The sequence below is a fragment of the Pezoporus wallicus genome, unplaced genomic scaffold (genome assembly GCF_028554395.1).
Source record: "Pezoporus wallicus isolate ANWC-B61680 ecotype Strahan unplaced genomic scaffold, APGP_CSIRO_Pwel_v1 contig_4238, whole genome shotgun sequence".
Taxonomy (NCBI): domain Eukaryota; kingdom Metazoa; phylum Chordata; class Aves; order Psittaciformes; family Psittacidae; genus Pezoporus; species Pezoporus wallicus.
The window spans coordinates 3148695-3171911 of record NW_026637932.1 but is presented as its reverse complement, the minus strand read 5'-3'; the positions used below and the strand labels follow the sequence as shown (position 1 = coordinate 3171911).

The 23217-nt window shown below is 56.9% G+C and overlaps 1 protein-coding gene across 1 annotated transcript in view; it reads right to left on the bottom strand.

Moving 5' to 3' along the window:
• The window catches only part of KIF1A (kinesin family member 1A), a 38817-nt gene extending 16082 nt beyond the window's left edge, over positions 1-22735 (bottom strand). Inside the window, exons 1-26 of the mRNA XM_057408424.1 lie at positions 22598-22735; positions 16900-17051; positions 12132-12208; positions 11858-12037; positions 11287-11352; positions 10916-11094; positions 10457-10568; positions 10029-10106; positions 9645-9710; positions 9355-9372; positions 8932-9007; positions 8740-8818; positions 8326-8468; positions 7891-7917; positions 6325-6533; positions 5729-5808; positions 5331-5406; positions 3198-3277; positions 2803-2909; positions 2106-2189; positions 1817-1997; positions 1664-1736; positions 1308-1401; positions 1029-1177; positions 698-876; positions 471-608 (exon numbers count right to left, since the gene is read on the bottom strand). Of these exons, the coding sequence (XP_057264407.1) occupies positions 471-608; positions 698-876; positions 1029-1177; positions 1308-1401; positions 1664-1736; positions 1817-1997; positions 2106-2189; positions 2803-2909; positions 3198-3277; positions 5331-5406; positions 5729-5808; positions 6325-6533; positions 7891-7917; positions 8326-8468; positions 8740-8818; positions 8932-9007; positions 9355-9372; positions 9645-9710; positions 10029-10106; positions 10457-10568; positions 10916-11094; positions 11287-11352; positions 11858-12037; positions 12132-12208; positions 16900-17005 (2657 nt within the window). The 5' untranslated portion in view covers positions 17006-17051; positions 22598-22735. The remainder of the gene's footprint in view (positions 1-470; positions 609-697; positions 877-1028; positions 1178-1307; positions 1402-1663; positions 1737-1816; positions 1998-2105; positions 2190-2802; positions 2910-3197; positions 3278-5330; positions 5407-5728; positions 5809-6324; positions 6534-7890; positions 7918-8325; positions 8469-8739; positions 8819-8931; positions 9008-9354; positions 9373-9644; positions 9711-10028; positions 10107-10456; positions 10569-10915; positions 11095-11286; positions 11353-11857; positions 12038-12131; positions 12209-16899; positions 17052-22597) is intronic.
• Positions 22736-23217: the final 482 nt, after the last annotated feature.

Here is a 23217-nt window from a genome sequence, read left to right as displayed (position 1 = left end):
CCCGCCAAGGCAGACCCACTCTCCAGGGTAGCCCATCGTTGTTGCTGGCACGGCACCCTTCTAACCAGCATGCGGGAGGTGCAGTGAGACACGCGGCACATACCAGACAGACAGATACTCAACACCAACACGTGCTCATGTTCGCAGAGGTCACAACAACACAGGCTCTTGGCCTGCTGGACAGTTGCGGATCCCCCACCTCCCGCTGTCAGCAAGCCAAGAGCCCATGTCTCACAGCACTGGGTTAGGGCAGGCAGCAGGAGCATTGTCAGGGGCTTGCAGGTCCCTCGGGGTCCCAGCAGCCAACGCGGAGGAGAGCCATCGCAGACAGTATGGGCCCCGACCACCATTGTGTGGGGACAACACATCCTTCCAGCGCACAGCCCCAGAGAGGTGAATGCCAGCAGCGCTTCCTCCTGCAGGCTGCCTGCGGGTCCCAGCTGTGCTTAACAAGGAGCAGAAGTGCTCACCTGCCCACCAGCCTGAACCAGGGAAAGCGGTCATAGAAAGGATCTCCGCCAGTCACCACGTTGTCACAGTCGTCAATGACACTGGAAGGCACTTCTGCTGCACGGTCATACATTTCACGCATCAGGTCCAGGCGTTGCCTGCAGGCAGAGGGGAATGCAGTGGGCAGCAGTGATAAACCGGGCTGAAGCCATCCAAGCCCTCCCTGGTGTGGGCATCATTCACCCACCTCAGCTTCTCCAGGGTCCAGTAATGCGTTGCCCCGTTCTTCTGGTCCTGCACCTCTACAGCCACGATGGTCCGGGGGAATGGCCGCTTCTCCCGGTCTTTGGCAGCATCAGGAGGCAGCAGGTCAGGAGGGAGAGGTGAGTACAGCGTGTCCGTGAGGAGAACAAACTGGAACTGGACCTGAAGAGGGGTAGAGGGAGACAGTGAGCCACCTGGGAGTACAGCAAGCTCCAGGAGCAGTAAGCTCTTCCTCAGCATTTCCCTAGCTGCCCATGCTTCTGGCTTCTGCCATTGGTGCTGCAGCAAGCCAGAGAGGAGCCCCAGGCACCCACCTTCTTCTTCAGCTCCACACTGATGGCATTGGCTTCCTTGAGGAAGATGGCATTGCCCCAGAGCAGGTCACGGAGGGAGGTGAATTGGTACCACTTCCACTTCCTAAAGGCCCAGAGGGCCAGCTCAAACTCCCGCTCCGTCCACTGCACTGTGGGGGCACAGAGGGACAGTCACCCCACCACTGGGAGGGAGCATATTGGCACAGAGGTGTCCAGGGGACCCACAGTCCACTCTTCTGCAGAAAGCATCAAAACCCTGTGGCGGCACATAGCCCTCACCTTCATCCTCAGGTTCTTCTTCTTCCTCATTTGCCTCAGGGTAATACCTAGAGTCCATCTGCTTCTGCAAAGCCTCCAATTTGCTCTCATAGTCCTGGGGGAAGCAGGGAGAGGGATGATGCAGCCCACAAGGTGTGACCTCCTTCCATGCAGCCACATAGTGCTTCTCCCCCTGCTCCCCGCCCCAGAGGAACCTGGCATCCTTCCTCCTCTGCATCCGTGTTTATGGGGACAACCCCAGGAACAACAGGTTTGCCCTTATTTTTAGGACACTCAGAACCAACCCTTGCAAACATCTTCCATGAATTCAGACATGCCTGAAGAGCCTAAGAAGGAGCAAGATCCTGGACACCTACCAGCCTTTGCTGCTCAAGAAGGTAGTTTGCCTCCTCCCGCTCCCTCCGGTACTGGTCCTCCAGTTCCTGGAGCCTGAGAGGAATGGAGAAGGAGTATGACCAACCTGGAGGTGGATACCCGACTCCTCATTACCGCAACCCCTGTGCCCTCACCTCTGCTCCATCTCCTGCTTCATGTCGATGCCCTGCTTCTCCAGCAGCTCTCTTTGGGCGAAAGCCCAGTCTACAGGCTCAGCTGGGGTCTCGGCACACGGGGTCCGCTCCCGCTCCTGCCGAGCCTGCTCGGGGTGGTTGAAGCGGAAGACATGGCTCTTCCCCATGATGATGCGGTTTCCTACAGGGATGCATGAGGGGAGAAAGGGCATGGGTTTAGTGCAGGGCCCCTGTGAGACAGAGGGAGGTGGGTCAGAGCAATGCTGGCATGCCAGCTGTGGGGACCCACCTGAGCGCAGGATGCTGGGCTCCGTCACCTTTTTGCCATTCACGTAAGTGTCAGCACCTTCACAGGGCTCCAGGGTCACTATTACTGGAGAAACAGCCAGAGGGGAAAAGAGGAACAAAAGATAAGTTGGAAGTAGAGGGATAAATCCTGCATCCCTTACTCCACAGCTCCTGCAGGCTCAGAAAGGGTAAGCTGCCCCAGCCAGCACCCCAGGCATGAAGTAAGGGGACACCAGGGTACCCACTGGCAGCACTCACACCCCAGGCAACCAACAGGGCTTGGCCACCCTTGGGTTAATCAGAGCAGTCCCAACGACTAAAAGCAGCTGGAGACTGGATGTGAGAGGAGATAAGAGCCTCCAGCATGCATTTCCAGCCTCCCCAGGCTTGTCTCCCAAAGCCCTTTCACCCTCAAGTTCCTGCTGGTTTGTGGTGTGGTCTTTGCTCCTTCTCTGCTATGGTCTGCTCTTCTGTCCCACCCTGATCTCTTTGGCTTGCTTACCATGGCAGCTTCCACATGCCTTGCATGAGCTTCCCTCCCAGCTAGGTCTCACTCTGAAAGTATGGAGAGGCCACGGCTATGCAGGATTGGCCCCCTAGTCTGAGGAGGGCAGGACCACTGCCTGTGGCCAGGTTCTGGGGACATGCAGAGGGATTAGGGTCTGTGGGGAGGTGGAGCCCCTCCAGACAAGGAATACCTTCACCACTGGTTTTGTTGTCACTGCGGAAAAGGCAGTGCTCTTCCTTAATGAAGTGCCCGCTGAGAACGATGTCCTGCCTCTTCTCGGCATCTTCCCGGCCAACCCTGCCAGGGAGAAACCCAAGCCTGAATCTTCCTTAAAGCAGCCCCTCCCAGGGCCTCCCCCCAAAACCATCCTTGGGATTGACAGGAGCAGCCCTTGGTACACAGCAGGACCAACATCCCTAACAAGATTATACTCAAATATGTTTTTCTCACATGGCTATGGCACTTTGGGGATGGCCTGAGAATGGTGCCCAGCCTGGGGACAGCTGTCACCCAGCTGCCCACCCAGCAAGTCAGGCACCAAGATGTAGGCTAGGTTCCCACTGCTCCACAGGACCTGGCCCTCACCTTGTTATCCCATCCTTGATGTAGTAGAGAAGACACTCAGACATGAGCGGGTCCTCATTCAGGTTGACCAAGTGGGGTGTCTGGGAGAGATAAACAAGGAGTCACACCGGTACGCCTTGTCTATCCAGATGCTGAGGGATGCTCCCAAAGGACCTCACGCTGCCCCTAGTATGGGCTCTCCTGCTGTCTGCAGCCCCAGGACAGCATGCGAGGCAGGTACTTTTCAAGGGGACCAAAGTGAACCAAGCAGCTGGGATGAGGATGACCTGCCTCCACATGCCTCCTTACTTTCCTCCTCAAAGGGCTGAGCCCTGGACACCCTTTTCCCAGCTGCCTTTGGAAACTTATGTTCCAAATAGGCCCAGCATGAAGCCAAACAATTCCCATGGGGAGCCGCTGATATGGCTTAGTGTCTCCTGGGGCAGGACCCTGCTCGCCTGCACTGTGTGTCCACAGGCCCTTACCTCACCATAACATCCAGCTGTGCTGTGGACAGTGTGGCTGAGGCAGAGACATGTCCCATGCAGAGGTTGGTTTAGGATGAGAGGAGCTAAAAGTGCCTGTTTTCCTCCACTGATGGCACAAGGACACATGAAGCACTCAAAAGAGCAGGTCCCAGACCAGATGTTCAACCAGAAGTAGTAGAGACCTGAAGCCATATCTTCATGCTGAATTTAACACCCTGGTCTCCTTCCTAACAGTTCCCTCCATCACTTTCTTCCATTGGATCACAAACCACTTTGCTCTTAACAAGAGGAGGTTTCTCCCCCAACCACAGGTCTCTCTGGCTGCAGCTAGCTTGGCTCACCCCATCATGAGCTGCTGAGATTGCACCTTCAGGCAACAGGAAAAGTCCTGGGAGCATCAGTAGGTGAAGTTCTGAGTTTCCCAGAAATAAGAAGAGACCGTAAGAAACATCTTATCCGCCCACTGACACCTGGCAGGCAGACAGAGGTTTCCCCTTCACAACAGTGCTACAAACCCTGGCTGATAGGAGAGACTCACTCCAAATAGTGCAGAAGAACTGGAGGTCAAGGGAAATGCAGGCTCTTCTCCATGGTGGCTGACAGGACTAAGTTGGCTGTAACATTTAACCTCAGGCCCCTCTTGGGGAGACACACAGCCCCAGGGCCTGAGATTCCTTCAGCTTACAGTTTTTTTCCAGAATGGTGAGGCTGGCTAGCAGAAGGCTAGATGCTCTACCTTCCACTGGGCTCCTTGGAGACATAACCACCCCAGCGGTGGCATAGAGCAGGACAATGAAGTCCTGCCCCGCTTTGCCCTTATTAAAATGGAGTTTTGCATGCTATCAATGCTAACTTTCCTCGCCAGCCACCGGAATAGCCAGAGGAGTTTCCACCTCTCAGACAGCTGAAGAGCAAGGAGTTACCAAGACCACCACAGCAAAACCCCACCTCCCAGACTAACTTGCTTTGGGGAATAAACCCCCATGCTTTGTATGCAAAGGTCTGGGGTCCTGACAAGCAGCAGCTGAAACAAGAATGAGAAACAAAGATAAGAGGGTAGAGATTTGTCCTCAAACCCACACCAAGGCAGGCAAGGGGAAGGTCCTGAAGCCTTCATCACTGAGTGTCACCACCTCAGCTGGGAACACGCACATCTACTAAGGTGTCTGGCCACACGATGGTTACGCAGACGAGCAAGGGGCAGCAATGTGCTGTAACTGGTGCTTGGCAGGGTTCACTGGTACACAAACTCTTCGGGGCATGGCCGGTATTTGCTTAGAAAATACCTTCCAGCATGCTACAAGCAGTAAAGAGTACAGAATATTTCTGCACCCACATTTGCCAACAAGGACTTGCCAGTTTCAGGGGCAGCAATTTCAAATACCCCAAAGTATGGATTTTTGTAAGCTAACACTGAAGTCCAACACAGCAAAGCCCCACTTGAGCAGACACAACATCCAGGCAATGAGAGCTGTACGTTTAGCCATGTGTTTCTAATGATGTTCGTACCCAGCAGAGTCAACACTGTGATTTCCCCCATTGGTTTCGGAGGAAAGGCTAGCAAAATATTTGGGGCTGGCCAGCAGTGACAGGGCAGGTTGGAAGGGGCTGTGGGGTTACAAATCAGCCCTTGTTCACCAGGAAGAAGAGATTAAGATGATCCTACCTTCTTAGGAGAGAAAACACCCAAGGTGCCTCCATCCTCCCTCATGGCCACCCCCATTTCGGCAAGCAACGCTTCCCTGAAGGAGCAAGGGAAAAAAGAGCCTGTCAAAGCCCCATGAGTCCCTGGAGCCAGCTCTAGACAAGCCCAGGACAGGACCTGAGCTCATGGGATTGCCCCATAGATCACAGCCGTAGGGCTTGCTTCAGCTCTTTTCATGTCTCAGGAGGGTTTCTCAGAGCAGACAATGTTTGTAGAGGCTAATGTGGTGGACACTGGTGTGCCCAGGTACAGCCAGACAGTCAAGTTGCCAAGTGCCCCAAGAAGGGAGGAGGGCAGATGCCTGAGGACCCCCACCCCATGCCATCCCTTGCAATCCCATCCCAGTCCAACCCACCCACCTTTCCATCCGGATTGCTTCTGTCCTACGCAGCTTCTCCTCCCATGTCTCATTCAGCTCTGCAATAATCTTCTCCGTTTCCTGGCAAGCAGAGGGTTATCAGGGGTTAGGACATCCTCCAGGCAGCACACCTTCCTGCTCTGCCTGGCTCTGGCCAGCATGCCGCAGTGGGACACTGGTCCAAGTTTCAGGCTGGTTTACAGGAGCCACAGCAACATTCACCCACATCTTTCCATCATCCCCATCCTCAAAGAGGAACAAAGACCAGCCTCTCCATCCCCTTGCTGCCAGTCTGCTCTTCTGCCATGCTGAGCCAGGAATACCCATCCCAAGCCAGGAGTGCCCATCCCACAGGGCAAAGGCAGCAGTCACCCCACAGGGAAGACAGCAGCACCCTACCATGCCAAGTCCTCTCCCATCTGGAAATCCAGAACACCGGGCAACTCTGGGTCTGTCTGCTCTGCAAGAGCACACCCGAGCATTGCTTCTCATGAACATTCTCAAATGGGTTTCCAGAAAATATCAGGCACCCTTCACAAGCCTGAGTGCAAGAACATTTTGCTGAGGCCTCCACAGTGCTGGGCACCAGTCTCTTACCTTGAGCCTTTCGATTGCCTCTTCACTGCCTGGAGCAAACATGATGCGTTCATGGAGGCTGGCGACAGAGGCTGCACGGCTGGACAAGGCTGACAGGGACGAAGAGGGGCTGATCCCAGCGATGGCATTGGTCACTGTGGAGAGATTGTCATGGCGGTGACTCAGCTCTGTCCCTCTAGCATCATTATTGTTCTCAAAGTCGGACACATCTACGGGTGAGGAAGGAGGGATGGGCCAGGGAAAGACACACGGACAGGAAGAGAGAGAGAAAGAGAAAGAGAAAGACAGAGACAAGAAAAGCTGTTGGGAAAAAAAAAAAGTGGCTGGATGCATTGAGAAAAAAGCCAGGAATTACAAGGAAAAAGCACATGCAACAGCACAGCAGCATAGGCAGCAGCAGAGTAAGGGCATATGCATGTCTCCCCCAGCCCAGGCAGCCTCCCAACAACAGCCCTGGAGACTTCCTAGACTCTTGTAAATGCTTTTTGGCAACACCAGATCCGGCAGCCATCAGGTCTATTATCAACCTCCCTCCCAAGAGTGCCACTGTCCCTCTTGTCCTCCCCCGCTGACACAGCACAGATGATTTTCCTTGTCCAGCTGCCCCAGATTAGCTGGATCCGGTGGCAGGGAATGAGAAAGGAAGGGCAGGAGAGTTGGTGGCCTTATGCCCTACAAAAGGGTCCAGAGGATGGAACAGGAGAAGCCGTGGGATCCCCCCTTCCTGGCAGAGTCCAATCCCTGGCATGTTGGAACATGACCCTGGCCAGGCATCCAGAGAAAGAAAAATGAGAGCAAGGTGGCAACACTCCCATTACAGGCACTGGTAATCAGCTGCCATCAGACCCTGTGGCAAAGGGACCCAGGCATAAGGAGATGCTCCTCTAGTCTCCAATTGCAGGGGCTCAGCACGCTGTACCAGAGGCAGGCATGGCACAGGTTATCGGGTGTAGTTTGGCCAGCCATCTCTATCAGCCTGTGTCTGGGGAAGCTGAGCCAGGAGAGGAGGGGGCAGGTCCCCATCTCCTAGTGGACTCACCATAGTCTGGCTGCACTGCCTGGCCCAGGGTTGGATGGGGAGATAGTGCTTATCCACAGGCAAAAACCTACTGGCCATCACCACGCATCCCTCTATCAGGAGAGCACCCTACGAGCCCACCCAAGCACTGTGCTGGGCTCCAGTCCCAAAGAGTCTCAGTGTCAGCAGAAGCAGCAGCAGCGACAGAAATCCTCATGACAGTATGGAGGAAGGAGTCCCCACGGGGATCAGGCCTTAAGCACAGCAGAGGGGGAAGATGCTGGTCCGTCCAAGCACTATGCTCAGCCCAGGTGCTAACCATGACTGCCACCATCCCCTTTGCCTGCTCCCTGGAGACAGCCAGCCTGTAGGCAAGTAACAGCTGGATTTGATGGTCTTAAAGGTCTTTTCCAAACTAGTTAATTCCATGATCAGCTGGGGCTGGCTACGGAAGCCCTTCCCCATGCTGCATAGGTGCCCCCAGGCGCAGCCTACACCTCCCAAAAGCTATGAAGCAACAGAGAGTACCAGTGATGGGGAATACACACATTTGGATCCTCCTGCAGCAGGATGGGCTAAGAAAGAGAGAGAGGGCAGGGAGCAGGAGTAAGACAGTGAGAACAGAACAAGAGTGGGTTCATCTCAGTAGGATATCTGAAAACACACAGAGGAGTGGCCACAGGCAGGTACAGCCCCATGAACCTCTGCCTGGCATGGGATGCTGAAGACAGGAGGGGGAAGGGGAGAAGGGGAGATCTGCTGGTATAAAGCAGCTCTTCCTGCTTACAGGAGTGGTATGGGGGTTGCAAATGTGCACACAGGGGCTCTCCAGAAGCACCCCAGACACACATGGGCAGCATGATGCTGCCACGTGGCCAGCAGAGCAGGATGCGGGTCAGCTGCAGGGATGCTGGCCCCGCAGGCAGGGGGGACTCCAGCCTGCTGTCTGGAGCCATTGCCAGGGAGCACCGGGTGGTACCTACTGTCAATGATGTCCCCAAGGCCCTGGGCGTAGAGAAGGTCACGCAGGCGTGCCACCTCATCCTTCAGCTCCCGGATGAGCTTGTTGTTGGGGTCCTCATTAATGACAGCATTGCAGCGGATCTGCTTTGCACGGTCAGCGTACCTAGGGAAGGGCAGAGCCCTGAGCAGCAGCAGAAGCAGGGCAAACTCCCACCTGCTGGGCAAGCAGGAGTGCTGCCAAGCCCCTCCAGCATGTGATCCTCTGGAGGATCCCAGCACCAGGACAAGCCTTTGGGCTCTTGCCTGAGGTTGCAGGTTCCCCACTTGCCAGCCAGGGATGCCACAGAGGTGAGGAGAGCATGTGGCAGTGCCTGGGTTTCATAGACCACCCCTACCCTTTACCACTGTGGAGGTACAATGGTAATTCTTCCTACCTGAGAGTGCTGAGGGTCTCATCGTAGTTGATGTCAGCAGGACTGAGAGCAGCGACCATGGCTGTCCTGGAGTTGCCCCCTGCCCGAAGAGATACACCTCCATCAGGAAGATGCTGGTCCCACGCCAGGCATCACCGTTCACCTGGCAGGCATGCCCACCACCAAGCCCATATCTCCCACCCACTTCCTCACCCAGGTTCTCTCGCAGTAGCCAGGTCAGCACTGAGTCCCGGTAAGGGATGAAATCTGTCTTCTTCTTCTTTTTGTTCTGGGGATGGAGAGTGGAGGGAAGAGCTGTCAAACTGCCTGCTTTCTTCCAAAGGAAGGTGACAGCTGGTCCTCAACCATGGGGACGTGGAGGAGGATGGCTCTGCCCAGCCACCATGACCTTAGGCAGCTCTGCTCAAATCCACAGGTCATTAGGGGGAGCTAATGCTGGGTTTTTATTCTGGGTACCTAGAGCCACAGGGTAATAAGCATGCTGAGGGCTCTCAGGCTCTAGAAGTGTGGCTTGGATCCAGGCAGAGCCTCACACCCAAATCATCCTGTGACCCACTACCACCCAGCTGTGCTAAAAACCAACCTTCCTTTTCCCAGCCCAGCCATAGCACCTACCTTGTTTGGCCCTGAATCCTGTAAAGAAAGTAGAAAGACTGTTTCAGTGGGCTGTTCCCCTCCTTAGCACCCACCACAGCTCCCCAGCCCCAGGCAGAGGGCAGCAGGCACAGGTTCCTGTGGAGATGGTATCCTCACCAGCCCAGCTTGTCCCAGTCCCAGGGACAGCTTGGGGTATATCTGCCCATCCCTTGGAACCAGGATGATCCATCCCTCAGAGCTAGCCCATCCCTGCTAAGCTGAGCCCATTCCCCATGGTGCTGCTGCTCTCCTACACTCCAGCTACCTACCATTTCGGCTAGGGCAGAGATGACTTTCCCCAGCGTGGTCAAGGACTTGTTGATGTTTGCTCCTTCCTGGTGGAGAGAGGAAAAGCTCAGACACTCATGTAATTTCAGAATGGTGTTAAAGCCCAGTGCATCAGGGGAATGGGGAAGTCCCAGTGCAGGGTGGGCAGAGAGCAGTTGCTCTTACTGGGTAACCAGCACCTTCCAACTGGGACTCATAGACCCTGATACAAGAGCACTGAGCAGCTTTCAAACAAAACCCTGTCAAGGATTTTGGCAGTGTAGTGGGCAAGGAACCAGGCAAGGAAAGGAGGCGTCACAGCTGAGGATGAGGGGACTGGACACGGCATCCCTGCCAGCAGAATGGGACTTCATGCCAGCTCTCACCTTTAGTCTTGTGCCCTTCGCACCAGTGGAGTCAGCTCGCTCACTTCCTGCCAGGTCTACCAGGCTGATTTTGCTGACCTGCAGGCAGAGATGAGACTCAGCCCCAGCACAGAGCCAAGGAGGGAGCAAAGACCCCTTGACGGATGACACTGTTCTGAAGGTAAGGGTGGGCTCTGCAGGGTCATTCTTGCCACGATTTGACTAGAAGCAGGGCTAACATCCTTGCAGGCAGAGCTGGAAGGCACTAACTTCCAAATATCCTGTCCAGGGGCAGTCCCTTGAGAGACTGTGAGACCAGCGTGTGCCTGGGACTTATCTCCAGCCGGTTCTGAGCCTCTATCAGGCTGCACCATCTCATCCCAAGTGCTGTTGATAGCACACAAAGTCTTTCCTGGGTTCATGTGGATTCCCCCAGGCTCTGCTCTCACCTTCTCAGTGGTGATGTCTGTCTCGGCATCATGCCGCTTCTGCGTGAAGATGATGTTGAACACGGCATGGGAGCGGCTGCTGGTCTCGTTCATGTTGGTGGCAGCCACCGTGCTGCAGGGAGAGGAGGACAGGAAAGTTTGACACTCTGCAGGGGACACTGGAGCGGCTGGCGATGGGGCCAGGGCTCATCTCAGGACAGGAAAGGCAAGTCTGGAGAACAGGAGAGGACTCTGGGAGGAGGCATGCAGAAGTCCAGGCTTTTTCCTGCTGGCTTCTGGGCATTTTGAGAGCAGGAAAGAGGTAAGGTGAAAATAAGTGGGGGGTACCCAATGCTCAGACAGGAGGCAACTGCCACTCTCAGAGCAGCCAGACCATCAAAGCATGGAAGTTAGGCAGCACCTTCTGGAGATGTCTGCAAGCTCTCCAAATCATGACCATATCCTGCTTCCCCAACTCACCGGGCCTTGTTCCCAGAGTCCATCAGGTCCTGGATATCGTTGTAGGAGGTCACAGCCAGCTTGGAAAGGTCTTCAACATATGGGCCCATGAGGGGATGCTCCCTTACTCGCAGGTTCCCCTTGTTCTTGGGGTTCAGGAGGTCCCTCACACGCTCACAGTATATCTCCATGTAGCTCACCTACAGCAGAGGGTATGGGCAAATCTAGTGACCGGCAGCATGTGGATGCTCAGTTCATAGGCAGAATGAGGCCCTGCCCACCCAACCCACATCCAGAGATGGGATCCCCTAAAGAGGGGTCTGCACACCCCCATGGCTTGCAGAGCTGGGTGGGAGGCTGAAGCTGGACTAGACAGGCAATGGGGTGCCTACCTCCACTGAGTAGGACATGTTGTCATTTGTCGTGTCATTGATGCGGGAGAAGAGGTCCTCACACAGCTGCAGAGAAAAGAACCAGGCTGCTCACCCCCCCTCATCATAAGGATGCAGAATGCCCAAGCCACAGGGATTTCTACCTTCTCACTCCAAAAGACAGAGCCCCATAAGTGCTGGGACAGCTCCTGGGGAGCTGGCAGGCCCCCCCCCCCCTTCCCCCCGATATGGGGGGCTCAGCATTCCCAGACCCCTCCCGGTACCCTCCTGGTCCAGCATGCAGCAGCTCTTGGTACACACAGCTGCTGCTGGCTGGCACTTGGACTGCAGCTTCTCACAAACACGTTGTGTGGCCAGACTGTCATTTATCCAGTCTCAGAGAAGTCCAGTGTTATGCTTTCTTGTCCCCCTGCCCTCCATTGAGCACCTTGCTGCTGTAACAGGGTTGCATCAGACTTTGGTCAAGCCTGGCCCTGGTCCTTCCCTACTTCCCTCCTTCCTCCCCACTCCACTTTTAGTTTGGGTATCCCGCTGTGGCCAGGGTAACAGGTAGCTTTTCACCAGGTGGTACCTGAGGGATGATGCCTTGCTGGTCCTTCTCCTGCTTCCCCATCATGGTGTAGGATTTTCCAGCACCCGTCTGCCCATAGGCAAAGATGCAGACATTATAGCCTTCAAACGCATGTTGCAACATCTCCTCACCAATGTCCCGGTACACTTGCTTCTGAGATGCATAGTTGATATCTGCAGGCTGCAGAGAGGAGGGGGATAAGGAGAAATTTGGCAAGGAGGTCCTCCTGCCCTCCCCAGCCCAGTGCTCCAGGCTCAGGCCTCCTGATGCTTACCGTAGTGTGGGACCAATAGGAATAGTCAAAGCTGAAGCTTTTTGGTGTCTCTTTGGGCTGCTTCGGGTTCAGGATAGCTAGGGGCAAACAGAATGGAATGTGAGGCCACCCAGTCACCCACAGTACCCTGCCACCTGCATCCCACTTCTGAAGGGAGAAGGGTATGGGGTTCAGTCTGAAGCAGTCATAGAAAGCAGAACTTGCGACCATCCAGCTCCACAGATGTGTCCAGAGCTCCCAGACTCAGTCACAGCAGAGGAGGTGGGCACCATGGCCCCAAAGCCTACAACAGCCAAAGGAACCGGGCAGAGTCTTGTCCAAACGTCCCGCTGGGCAGTGTGAGTGAAACAGTTCCTTCCTTTGGGCTCCTTTCTGCTTGTTGGAACCCAGAACCAGTACCAGCACCAGTATGGGAGGATCACAGCCTTCCTTCACCCCATGGCTGGGGGATTCAGGCCCAAGGCCACGTGCATTGGCACGGTGAGGTGGGAGCAGCCATGGCCCCATCAGGGCTCCCCCAATCCCTCTCCAGCTCCTGTCTCTCCTCCCCTGCTCTTTCTCTTGGGTACCCAGCCCCAGCAGAGTGGTTAATGCCTTGTGTTACACTGCCAGCGGAAACAAGAGCCTGCTTTTTCCTATCCCCTGGTGAAAAGGACGTTGCCATGGAAATTGGAGACTGCATCACTTCTCGTCCTCGCTCCCCCCCCCCCCTCCCTGGGCATTTATGATGGTTTTTTTCTGAAACAACAGATGCGTCAGAAGAAACCCAAATCAGCGGGGTAATCACGAGATCCAGCCACCAGCCATGTCAGGCAACATTGAAATGACCTTGCGGCACAGCCCAGCTCCTGTGCCCACAGCCCCCTGCTGCTCCCTGACACTGCTGGGGACCAGGAGGCTGCACAGCACCAAGGCTGATGGAGCTCCCCCCATCACAACCCCAACCTGCTCTGCCTGGGGCTGGCACTTAGGCAGGGCTCGTGCCCTTGGGATTCAAGCTGAGGCCTTCCCAACTGGTCCCAGGATCCAGCCTTGACCATGAAACTGCAGCATGGTGCTGCCCAGATGCCCCTCACTGTAGGCAGGAGCCCAGCACCAAAGAGGGGCTGGGCACTGGTTCCCTGCCTACTGGAGGCAGCATGACTCATGCTCCAGATGACTACAGCATCCAGGACTAATTAACCAGGAGAAAGGGCTGGGAAGTGATAGCTGCATAACAACTGCCCATCCTGAAGGTACAACTCATAGAATGGTTTGTGTTGAAAGCAATCTTAAAGCTCATCCAGTTCCAGCCCCTGCCATGGGCAGGGACACCTCCCTCTAGACCAGGTTGCTCCAAGCCCCGTCCAACCTGGCCTTGAACACTGCAGGGGTGGGGCAGCCACAGCTTCTCTGGGCAACCTGTGCCAGTGTCTCACCACCCTCACAGGAAAGAACTTTTTCTTAGTATGTAAAGCTGCTCTAAGCCCCTGAGCCTTCTTCAGACTGAATACCCCCAGTTCTCTCAGACTGTATTCATAGGAGAGGTGCTTCAGTTTTCTTGGGCTGGGGACTTGGAAGTCCCCACTGAGATACAGACTGAAATGGCACCAGGCCGTGGGGGCTGCCCACCCCTGTTAGTGACTGGTTGGTGTGTTGAGGATGTGTGAGCAGCCATTGCAAAAGAAAGCAATGCAAGGCCATGCAAGAAGCCAATGGAGCAACTCTAGTGGCTCCTGGGGTTCCCCTGGCACCTCTGCCATGGTACCCAGCCTCCCAGTGCTCAGCCTGGGTCTGTCTCTGCGTTGCAGAAGTGACCCTCACCAGAGCCAAAAAGGAGTACAACGAGGGCAAAAAGAGGAGCAGACAGAATGGGGCAGCACAAGGCAGCTGTTCTACACTCCAGTGCCAGCTCACGCTGGGCACGGGGCGGAGGAGCAACCAGGGATGGCACCGAGCAACTCCGGGCATCCCAGCTGCATCCATCCAGCTGGCCCGGCAGAGCGGAGACTGGGACACAGGCAAGAAGGGAGCACTTCGAGAGCAGCAGTCTGCCGTCCCTGAGCAGAAATATGCTCCCCATGCCACTTTCATTCCAGTTTATTTGCCCCTGCTCCATGGCTGGATGTCACGGGTGACTTTTTCCCTCTCCTGTGACCAGGCATCCCAGGGCTTTTTGTAAAGCTTCTGCAAAAGATCCGTGCTCTGGCCAACGGGGGTTAAAAAAGGCAGGGAGGACACAGAAAGAGGACTGAGGCAGACACACAAACACGAGCAGGATGAGGAAAACATACGGAGATGACCCTTGTCTTCACCCTGAAGAGGCATGGCAGAGATAGCGAGAGGTCAAGCACCAAGCAGGACAAAACCCAAGACCCACAAGAGTGAACATAATCACTATATTTCAAAGCCCACAAGACTTGTGGCTTCAGCTAGAGAATATTAATGGCCTCGAAGGATGGAAGCCAGGGTCGCTTCCTCGCCGTCCTGATGGGAGCTGCCAGGAGAGGGGCCGGGGGGGGGTGTGCTGGTAGCTGGGCTACGCCCCGCAGCCGTGCAGAGGCGGAGACGCCACAGCAACAAAGCAGCGGTGTTGGCAGCCGCGGCGCAGCAAGCCAAGGGGTGGGAGCTGCAAGTCCGCGGAGGAACAGGGCAGCGGAGAAGAGCTGACCCCGTCCTGCCCCGGTGCCCAGCCCGTCCTGGCCCCGAGGGCTGAGTGCATTAGGCACAAGAACAACGCTCGCTGCCCTGGCATGTCCAGGTGTCTCCGCAAATAGCGCTGGGAAAGGGGAGACTCGTTCTCGCCCCACGCAAACACATTTATTTTTGGCTTCTCTGCAAGGAGCCGGGGGCCCGAGACAGCCCCGCTCTGCAGGGGAGCAGCCGGCACCACCGCGTCCCCTGCCTTCCCCAGGCAGCAGCAGGAGCAGAGCCTCCCTGGCGCCTGCCCCCAGGTCGAGGGGATTAGCCGACGGTGTGTCCACTCATGCAGAAAAACCTCGCCGTCAGCAAAGGGCTGGCGAGCGCTGCCCCTGCGCCTGCCTGCAGCCCTGCCAGCCCTCGCAGTGCAAGCAGGGGTGAAGGGCCGGGGGCACAGCCGGGGGGGGAGCTCAGTGGAGCAGGATGGCCATGCACAGATTGCTCTGAGCAAACACGGCCATGGTGGAGGTGGGGGTGCCCAACGCTCTTGACCGGGAGTGGCTTCCTCGCCATGAGGGGAGCAGCTCTGCACCACGGGCAGACAGAGCATCCCTGCATAACGGGGCAGGGAGTCCCGCCCCGGGATGCCAGAGACCAGCAAATACTACCCTATGGACCCACAACTCCTCATTCCTTCTCCACAGGTTCAGGGTAAGAAGGGGACCTAGCAGGGCCACAGAGCTGCCCTGCACCTTTGGGTACCCTCCTCTCTCTCTCACTGTGGGTGTCACAGTACCCACTGGCACACTGCGGGGGTAGCTGGCACCAGCATTTCACCCACCACCGTCTGTGAGGCAGGAAGCCCCTGGCAGACAGGCAGGGAGTTATTTTAGACTCTATCCTTATCTGGTGGCTTCCACAGCCAAAGAGGAAGCCGCCTTCCCCACCCCATAGTTCCAGCCCATATGCTGGGCTGCATCAGAAGGAGCGTGACCGGCAGGTCAAGTGAGGGCATTCTCCCCCTTTACTCCAGTGTCTGAGATCCCCCCATAGACCTGTGTCCAGCTCTGGGACCCCAACACAAAAGGGACATGGGGCTGCTCACGTGCATCCAAAGGAGGCCATGAAGCTCCAAGGGCTGGAGCACCTCCGCTATGGAGACAGGATGAGAGAGCTGGGCTTGTTTAGCCTGGAGAAGGCTCCAGGGAGAGCTTAGAGCAGCTTCCAGTGTCTAAAGGAGCTGACAAGAATTCTGGCAAGGGGCTTTTTACAAGGATCTGTAGTGACAGGACAAGGGGGAATGGCTTTGGGCTGAAAAATGGTAGATTTAGATTAGATATTAGGAAGAAACTCTTCCCTGTGAGGGTGCTGAGGCCCTGGCACAGGTTGCCCAGAGAATGTGGCTGCCCCATCCCTGGCAGTGTTCAAGGCCAGGTTGGATGGGGCTTGGAGCACCTGGTCTAGAGGAAGGTGTCCCTGGCCATGGCAGGGGGTTGGAACTGGATGAGCTTTAAAGTCCATTCTAATTCACACCATTCTATGATTCTATGGTTATTTAAAGAGGGGCAAATGCCAGATAGGCCTCTGATTGGATAAGAAGTCCCAAGCTCCTGTGCTACATTCCCCCTCCCTGAGCACACCATTCCCTTGGCAAATCCCACTCCCACTCCTCCATCCTGCATGGTTCCCCACAGAAGTGGGGATGGGTCCTGGCACAATGTGGTGCATGGTACCTGGGAGCCAGTGCTGTCAGGAGCCACTCACTGGCTGGTGCACAGCTTCCATGCTTGGCCAAGCAGCCACAGGCTGGGCATCCTCAGCCGCACATCCATGCACCAGCATTTCCAGGCTCTTCTGATTCTCCCCCTACCCCGTCACCTGCTGGGGGATCCTGCCCCATTCAGTATCACAAAAACACAAGGGCTCAGTGCCATGTAGATTCCGATGCTGCCATTTCAACAGCAGGACTGCATTTCCCTGTGGGAAACATGAAGACCCCCCCCAGACTCCCTCTTCCAAAGGACTCCAGAAAACCACACCAAACATCTAGCACCCCAGTGCTTGCTGCTGCAGCCTGACTGCACATGCTCCAACCCAGGCAGCACCCAAAACCTCCCCAGGCCCCTCTGTCACCAACACTGGCACTCACTGGTGGTGCTTCCTGACATCTGGATAATGCATTTAGATTCCCGGCTCATCTCCCGGGAGTTGAATGGCCGGACGCGCACCGCCACCTTCACAGATGCTCCTGCCATCGTGCCAGCTGGAGGTGGGTCCTGCTAGCAGGGAGCAGCGGCTGTCCTGCAAGGAGGCAAGAAATGGGAGTTAGGAGACCTCACATCCCAGTCCCCATCTTGTGTGTGTCAGATAAATACCTGTGTGACAAAACCTCCTGTGGACCCTGGGTTGTCTCTGCTTGAAAGATGACGTTCTGTTGCATCCCTTGATCTGCCCATGTTTTGCCTCTTCCCCCTTCCCCTTATGTTTCGGGTGAGGATCACCTGGTCAGTCCCAGGGGACATCCCTTCCTGCCCTTACCCCAATGCAGCAATCAGAGTCCTGCAGCGTCACTCGGTGGGTAACCACAACAGGGTATAGGGCCGCTTGGGCACAGTCAGCAACAGCATGACCCCCAAGGAACAGTTATTCCATCCCAGGGTGCCAATGGCACTGAGCAGGTAACCCTTCACCTGCAAGCAAGCCTGCAATGCCCTGCCCATCACCTGAGCCTCCTGCCTCCAGTTCAGCGCCAGCAAAGCCTGGAATGGGCAGCAGGACTGGGTGGAGGGCCAGATAAATGATGGCATTCATATTGAGAAAAGAGGTGCTTGTTGAACACAACTGCTGATATTTGCCTCTCATTCAGCTCCTAGCAAAAGCAGATGTGCAGCATCAGCAGGAGCAGCACCAGCCAACAAGCCGGTAGCAATCACACTCAGCTGAAGTTCCCATTTTGTGATCATTTGTCCACTCCTTTTACTAATAAATTATTAATCACAAACCTTACAAGATGAAATGGGCCACTCTCTAACATCTGCCAGAGCAGCCACTCATTCCAGCACTGATGTCCAGGCTCTCTGCAGCTGGTCCCATCTTCCCCAAGCCTCAATTAAGCCTCACTAGCTTTGGCCAGAAGAGAATGCTGGGGTCCTTCCCTTGACCACTGGGTCAGTATCAGTATCATTCAGTATCAGCCCTGACGAAATCCATTCCTGCATTCTAACATAAACCCTCTTTCCTGCCTGCCTCCTGCCCCCTATGCCCTTGCCAATGGAAGAGGAGCTCAGCATCATACAGCATGAGCTCCTCCAGCATCCCTGCCTGTGGGACTCCTGCCTGCTGGATTCCTGCCAGGGTGTTTGCAAATGCCCTGGGGTTTTTGAACCTGCTCTTTGCCAGGAGTGAGCAATGGCACAGCTGTGGTTATGAATACCGTGACCTGATGGAAGTGGAGCAGTAAGGATGTGTCCTCAACATGAGATGGGTTTTCCCACAATGGAAATGAAAAATATAGATGAGTTTGTAGGGAAAGGGGTGGGGATGGGTGAGGGAGGGTTGGAAGAAAGAAGAAATCCAAAGAATGGACAGTGTCCCAAGAGAAGAGGATGGCTTGAAAACAAACCGAGGTTTGACAGCTCCAGTTTTATTTCCAGTGGGGTTGGGAGGAAAGCCAAAGGCAGGTATACTAATGGTGCAGTGGAAAAATTCACAGCCAGAAAGTGTTACAAGCTTGGTGCTGTCTTTGCTTGCTTTAAAAGCCAGCCTGTGCTCCTGACAGTAGGAGGACAAACCTTCTCCCATTCCATTTCCCAAGCCCTCCTCTCACTGCCCACTCCAGAGCTCCCACTGTGCTCAGCCAGCAATCACATCCTCAAATCCCACCAGCTCCAGAGCTCAAGCATTTGGTCTCAGGCTTTCCTGAGCATGGATTATTTTAAGCGGGTGCTTAACACCACTGTTGAGTCCCTGAGCCTGCAAGTGGGCTGCCACATATCAACAGGCCTCTGCTTTCCCACCCTGCTGCTTTCTCAGATGGGGAGAAGGAAAAAATTAAGCAGGACTCCTTGCCAAAGGGGAATGAAAAAGTTGGGTTTTCCCATAAAACGATGGGATATATTCCTGGGTGGAAAGGCTGCATCCTCACCGGGCCACTGGCTTGAGCTGCTCCACCCTGTGGCACCACTGGTGATCAGGGATGATGGAGCACCCATTACCCACACAGCAGGCAGCAAGTACCTGTGTCAAAGTCTGCCCTGTCCTCCTCCACAGCTTGGATAGCTTCCTTCCCCCCTGTTCCCAGGGCTGTAAAGAGGTGGTTCAGGCCCCCAGGCTTCCGACTTGCAGCACAGCACTTGGCAAGAGCCACCAGCACTGGAATAGTACCACCCATCAGTGACCCCACCAGCCCTGGAACCGACTGCTGCTCATTCCATCCCGCCCCTGTGCGGTTCCCATCACAGCCCCTTCAGCCCCATCACTTCCCACGAAGCAGCACTGGTTTCTCTTTCGTCCCACTTTTCTGGATGCCTTATCTTGCTGTATGCCATCTATTGATGGCTGCTTGCCCTCCTCTGCCAGGAGGGCCCACTCAGTCCCACTGTAATACCACCACAGCCCACCCTTGCTGGCTGTGAGAAGCCCCCTCATCACCATCAGGACCTCTCCTCTCCCCGTGCCATCCTGATGCCCACATCCCGGTGTATTCCCAGCAAGCCATCTGGCTTGCCTAGTCCAGGGCGTGGGCTCCTCTCCCTCCCGGTATTCACTGCTGCAGAACCACAAGCTCAGCTCCATTTTCTAGCTCCATCCATTTCCTTCAGCCTCCTCGGTCGGCAATGTGCCACTTGCTTCCTTCCTGCTCCTCTGCAGCGATCTAGTCCTATCTCTGACACATCAGTGCGAGGACTCCAGACAGCAACGTGTACCTCCTGAGAGTACCAGCAGCCCCCTGCCCAGCTCTCTCCTGAGCCTCTTTTCCTTCCCCCAACTCCTATTTTCCTGGCTCTGCAGAATCAGCCTGCAATCCATGCAATGTGGCAGCACCACCAGCCACAGCCAGCACTCACATCCCTGGCTGCAGGCTCTCAGAATCCCCCAGAGAGGGGGCACACACCACGGCGGGCAGGCAGGGCAGAGGCAGGCAGGGCAGAGGCAGGCAGGGCAGAGGCAGGCAGCCTCCCCCCAGGGCAGCGGGTGGCTCAAGCCCAGCTTGCTCTGCCCGGGGATAGTCAGCCACCGCCTGTTTAATCTGCCATCGAGAGAAATTCAATAAGCTGCTATCAGCCTTTCCCTGGGAGCGGGCCAGCACCGTGGCCCCACTCCTGGCTTCCTCCCTGCAACCTCCCGGGACCACCCCACACACAAAGGAGACAGTGGAGGAGGCCAGTAGAGTCCCCAGACTGTGGTGCCAGGGGGCAGGAAGGTCCAGATCTATCCCTCAACTGTGCAGGGCATCTCTCGCCCTGCTTCCTGCGCAGCCCACAGCATCCCTGCCAGCCCTAGGTGATGAGGAAAAGGCCTAGAGAGCCATGATTAACTGGATCAGCTAAGATTAATTGGGCAGAGATTAGCTAACGAGAGCTCTCTTAAGTCCGAGGGCTACCAACTGGCAGCCCTCCTGCCACTGCCAAGAGGTGACCATTGGGACGGGGAGCATTGTCCCCAAGTGCCACCCACAGCCAGCTCCTCCCCTAAGGATGCTGCAGGGACATTACGTGCTGCCTGACCCCTGGGTGCTGCAGGACACCAGGGTTCCAGTGATGCTAACACAGGTCAGCACAGCCAGGATTCCCATTCCCAGCAGCCAGCACAAGGCAGGGGCTGCCTCCCTGGGGCCACAAGTACCTCTGGCAGCTGCCTGCACTGAGGGAAATCAAAGGTAAGTTTCTCCTTTTGTCTGTGAGGCACATCCCCACATCACCTCGGCAGTGAGGGCGGATGCCCCATCTGGCTGCGCCTCCTGAGCCATGGTGCTCTCAGCCACCAATGGCTTTGTTTTAGTAAGCCCTTACCCTGCACCCTTTTTTGCACCACCCCCCCACCCCCCCCCCCCACCCTGTCTGAGACCAGGGGACCCTGCACTTCCTCTGGAGACAACAGGGATGGTGTGGGGGGATGCTGGGGGCACCTGGTCCAGATGACATGGCAGCACTGCGCACAGCAAGGGGCCATGACGCTGCAGTTTCCCATGGGTGGGGGAAGCAGCTTGGAGGACAGCTCAGGGCATGAGCAGTCCCCCCCCATCCCCAGCTGAAAAACAGCCACCCACTTCCCTGGAGCCATTTTGGTTACTCTGCCCCTGTGCCTTCTCGCCTCCTTCCCACCCCAATGGGGGACAATGACTTTGGGGCAGTACTTGCAGCTCCTGGTGAATTTCCATGTGGATTAAAATTTGCAGGAAGCAAATAAGGCCATGGATGAGGGGTTTTGCTTGCTGCTGATCAGCTCCCTATCCCTGCTGCAAAGGCGAGTCACCTCACGCTCCATCGCCTGCTCTCTCCATCCATTCTTCTACACACTAAAACCAACAATGGGAAAAAGCTGCATGGAAAAGGCAACGAGCTCCGGTGGGTTATCAGTATGGCTGAGCACAGACAGGGGTGGGCAGCTGGGAGGAGGGAGGGGAGAACACCAGGTTCTGGCCCTGCCTGGGCTTTGGGGGCTGCAGCTCTCACCACATGCAGGGAGGTGGGGAGGGAGTGGTGACGGCATCTGTGCCAGCGCCCGCTGCCATCTCCCAGACAAAATGGAGGTCAGTGGCAGGGTGCAGGGATGGATGGCAGCGCCCACCACTCCCCTGGCCGAACCCCACAGGGAGTCTGCTGCCCCTCCTCATGCCACCAACACCACCTGCCTTGAGGCTACTCCAGGCATTGGGGTGTGGAAGTACGGCCATGGAGCGGCAGGAGAAATGCTCAGCTAGTTCCTTGTCCTTCCCAAGCCTCACAGCCAAGGCATGGGACACGACAGGGCAGGAGATGCTGGCACACCGGGGCCTATAGGGTCCAGGGGAGGGGACACTGCCCCATGCGGGAGGAAGAGGAAGAAGAGGCAGAGGAAAAAGACAATAGAGCAGGTGCAGGGCTGCTCCCTGGGAGCCAAGGTGGCCAAGTATGGGGCTGTACACCAGCCCTTCCATCCAGGGACCATCCACTCCTTCAGAAGCCATCGTCACTGGCCCGCAGTGACATGGCAGCCCTTGACCTGCTGCACCCAAGCGCAAGGTCAGCAGCACACCTCATCTTTGTGGGGCATGCAAGAGCCTTGGCTTGGCAACCACCCCACCACCCCTCCCCACGTGAGACCAAATGGGGCTCTCGCGGCTTCCTTCAGCACTGTTGTTGACTCTGAAGCATAACGATGATGGTGCAAGATGGCTCAACATCACGGCAGAGCCACCTGCCACGGAGGGGAGAGCTGGCATGGCTCTGGGGTGAAAAACAGTCCCTGTGCCCCCTCCTACGGGCAGCGGGGACAGCATCTTTCCCCTCCCCACCCCAGGCTGGTGCCGCGGCTGAAGAGGCATCGCCCCATCCCCAGGAAGGCCCCCCCCGGCTGGATCCTTCTGGAAGCCGGGGCGGCACCCGCCGGCTGCAGCGCTGGGGACCCACGGGCATCCCCCTCCCCCTCCATCCTTCCCCGCGCCTCTCCGCGCAACGCCCGCCGGCCGCAGTCCTCCGCCCCGCCGACCCCCGCGGAGGGAGCGTCCCGCTTCCCCCGCGCCCCGCCTCAGCCCTGCCGGGGCTGCATCTCCCTCGGCCAGCACCCTGGGACCGCGTCCGCGCTACCGCAGCCCCGCCCGGGCGCGGCGGAGCTGCCCCATCCCGCACGATGCCGCCCTCCCCTACCTGTGCTTATGCTTGTGCCCGTGCCCGTGCCCGTGCCCGTGTCCGTGCCCGTGCCCGTTTCGGCTCGGCTCTGCGGGGCGCAGCGCTCAGCCGTGGGCTGGCGGCGCCGGCATGAGGCCGAGCCGCTTGGTGCGGTGCCGATGCCGGTGTCGATGCCCGGTGCCCGATGCCCGGTGCCCCGCCTCTGCGGCCCCCACCCCGCCCCGCGCGTTGGTTGGCCGACACCACCCAGAGAAGGGGGGGGTGTGCCGGGAGAGCGCGAGCAGGGGATGGAGCGGTGACGTCAGACCACCCCCCCACACGCACACCCCCGGACCGCGCTGCGGAACCGCCGCAAGGGCGCGGGGAGGGGCGGAACTCCCCGTGTCACCCGGCAACCGTCGCCTGGCAACCGGCCCCCTCCATCCCCGATTTCCCCCGGTAACTCTGCCCCCTACAGGGCTCTCCTTCCCCAAGCCCCGCTCCTGCCCCTGCCCCGACCCCAGCCCCGGCGGCCCCGGCTGGCGCATCCACCTCCGGCAGAATTCCATCACCCCCCGGGGCCGCCGAGCCCGCAGCACCCGGCGCGCCCTGCCCGTCTGCGCGGCGGAATTAAACCCAGCGCGGAAAGGGGATCACGC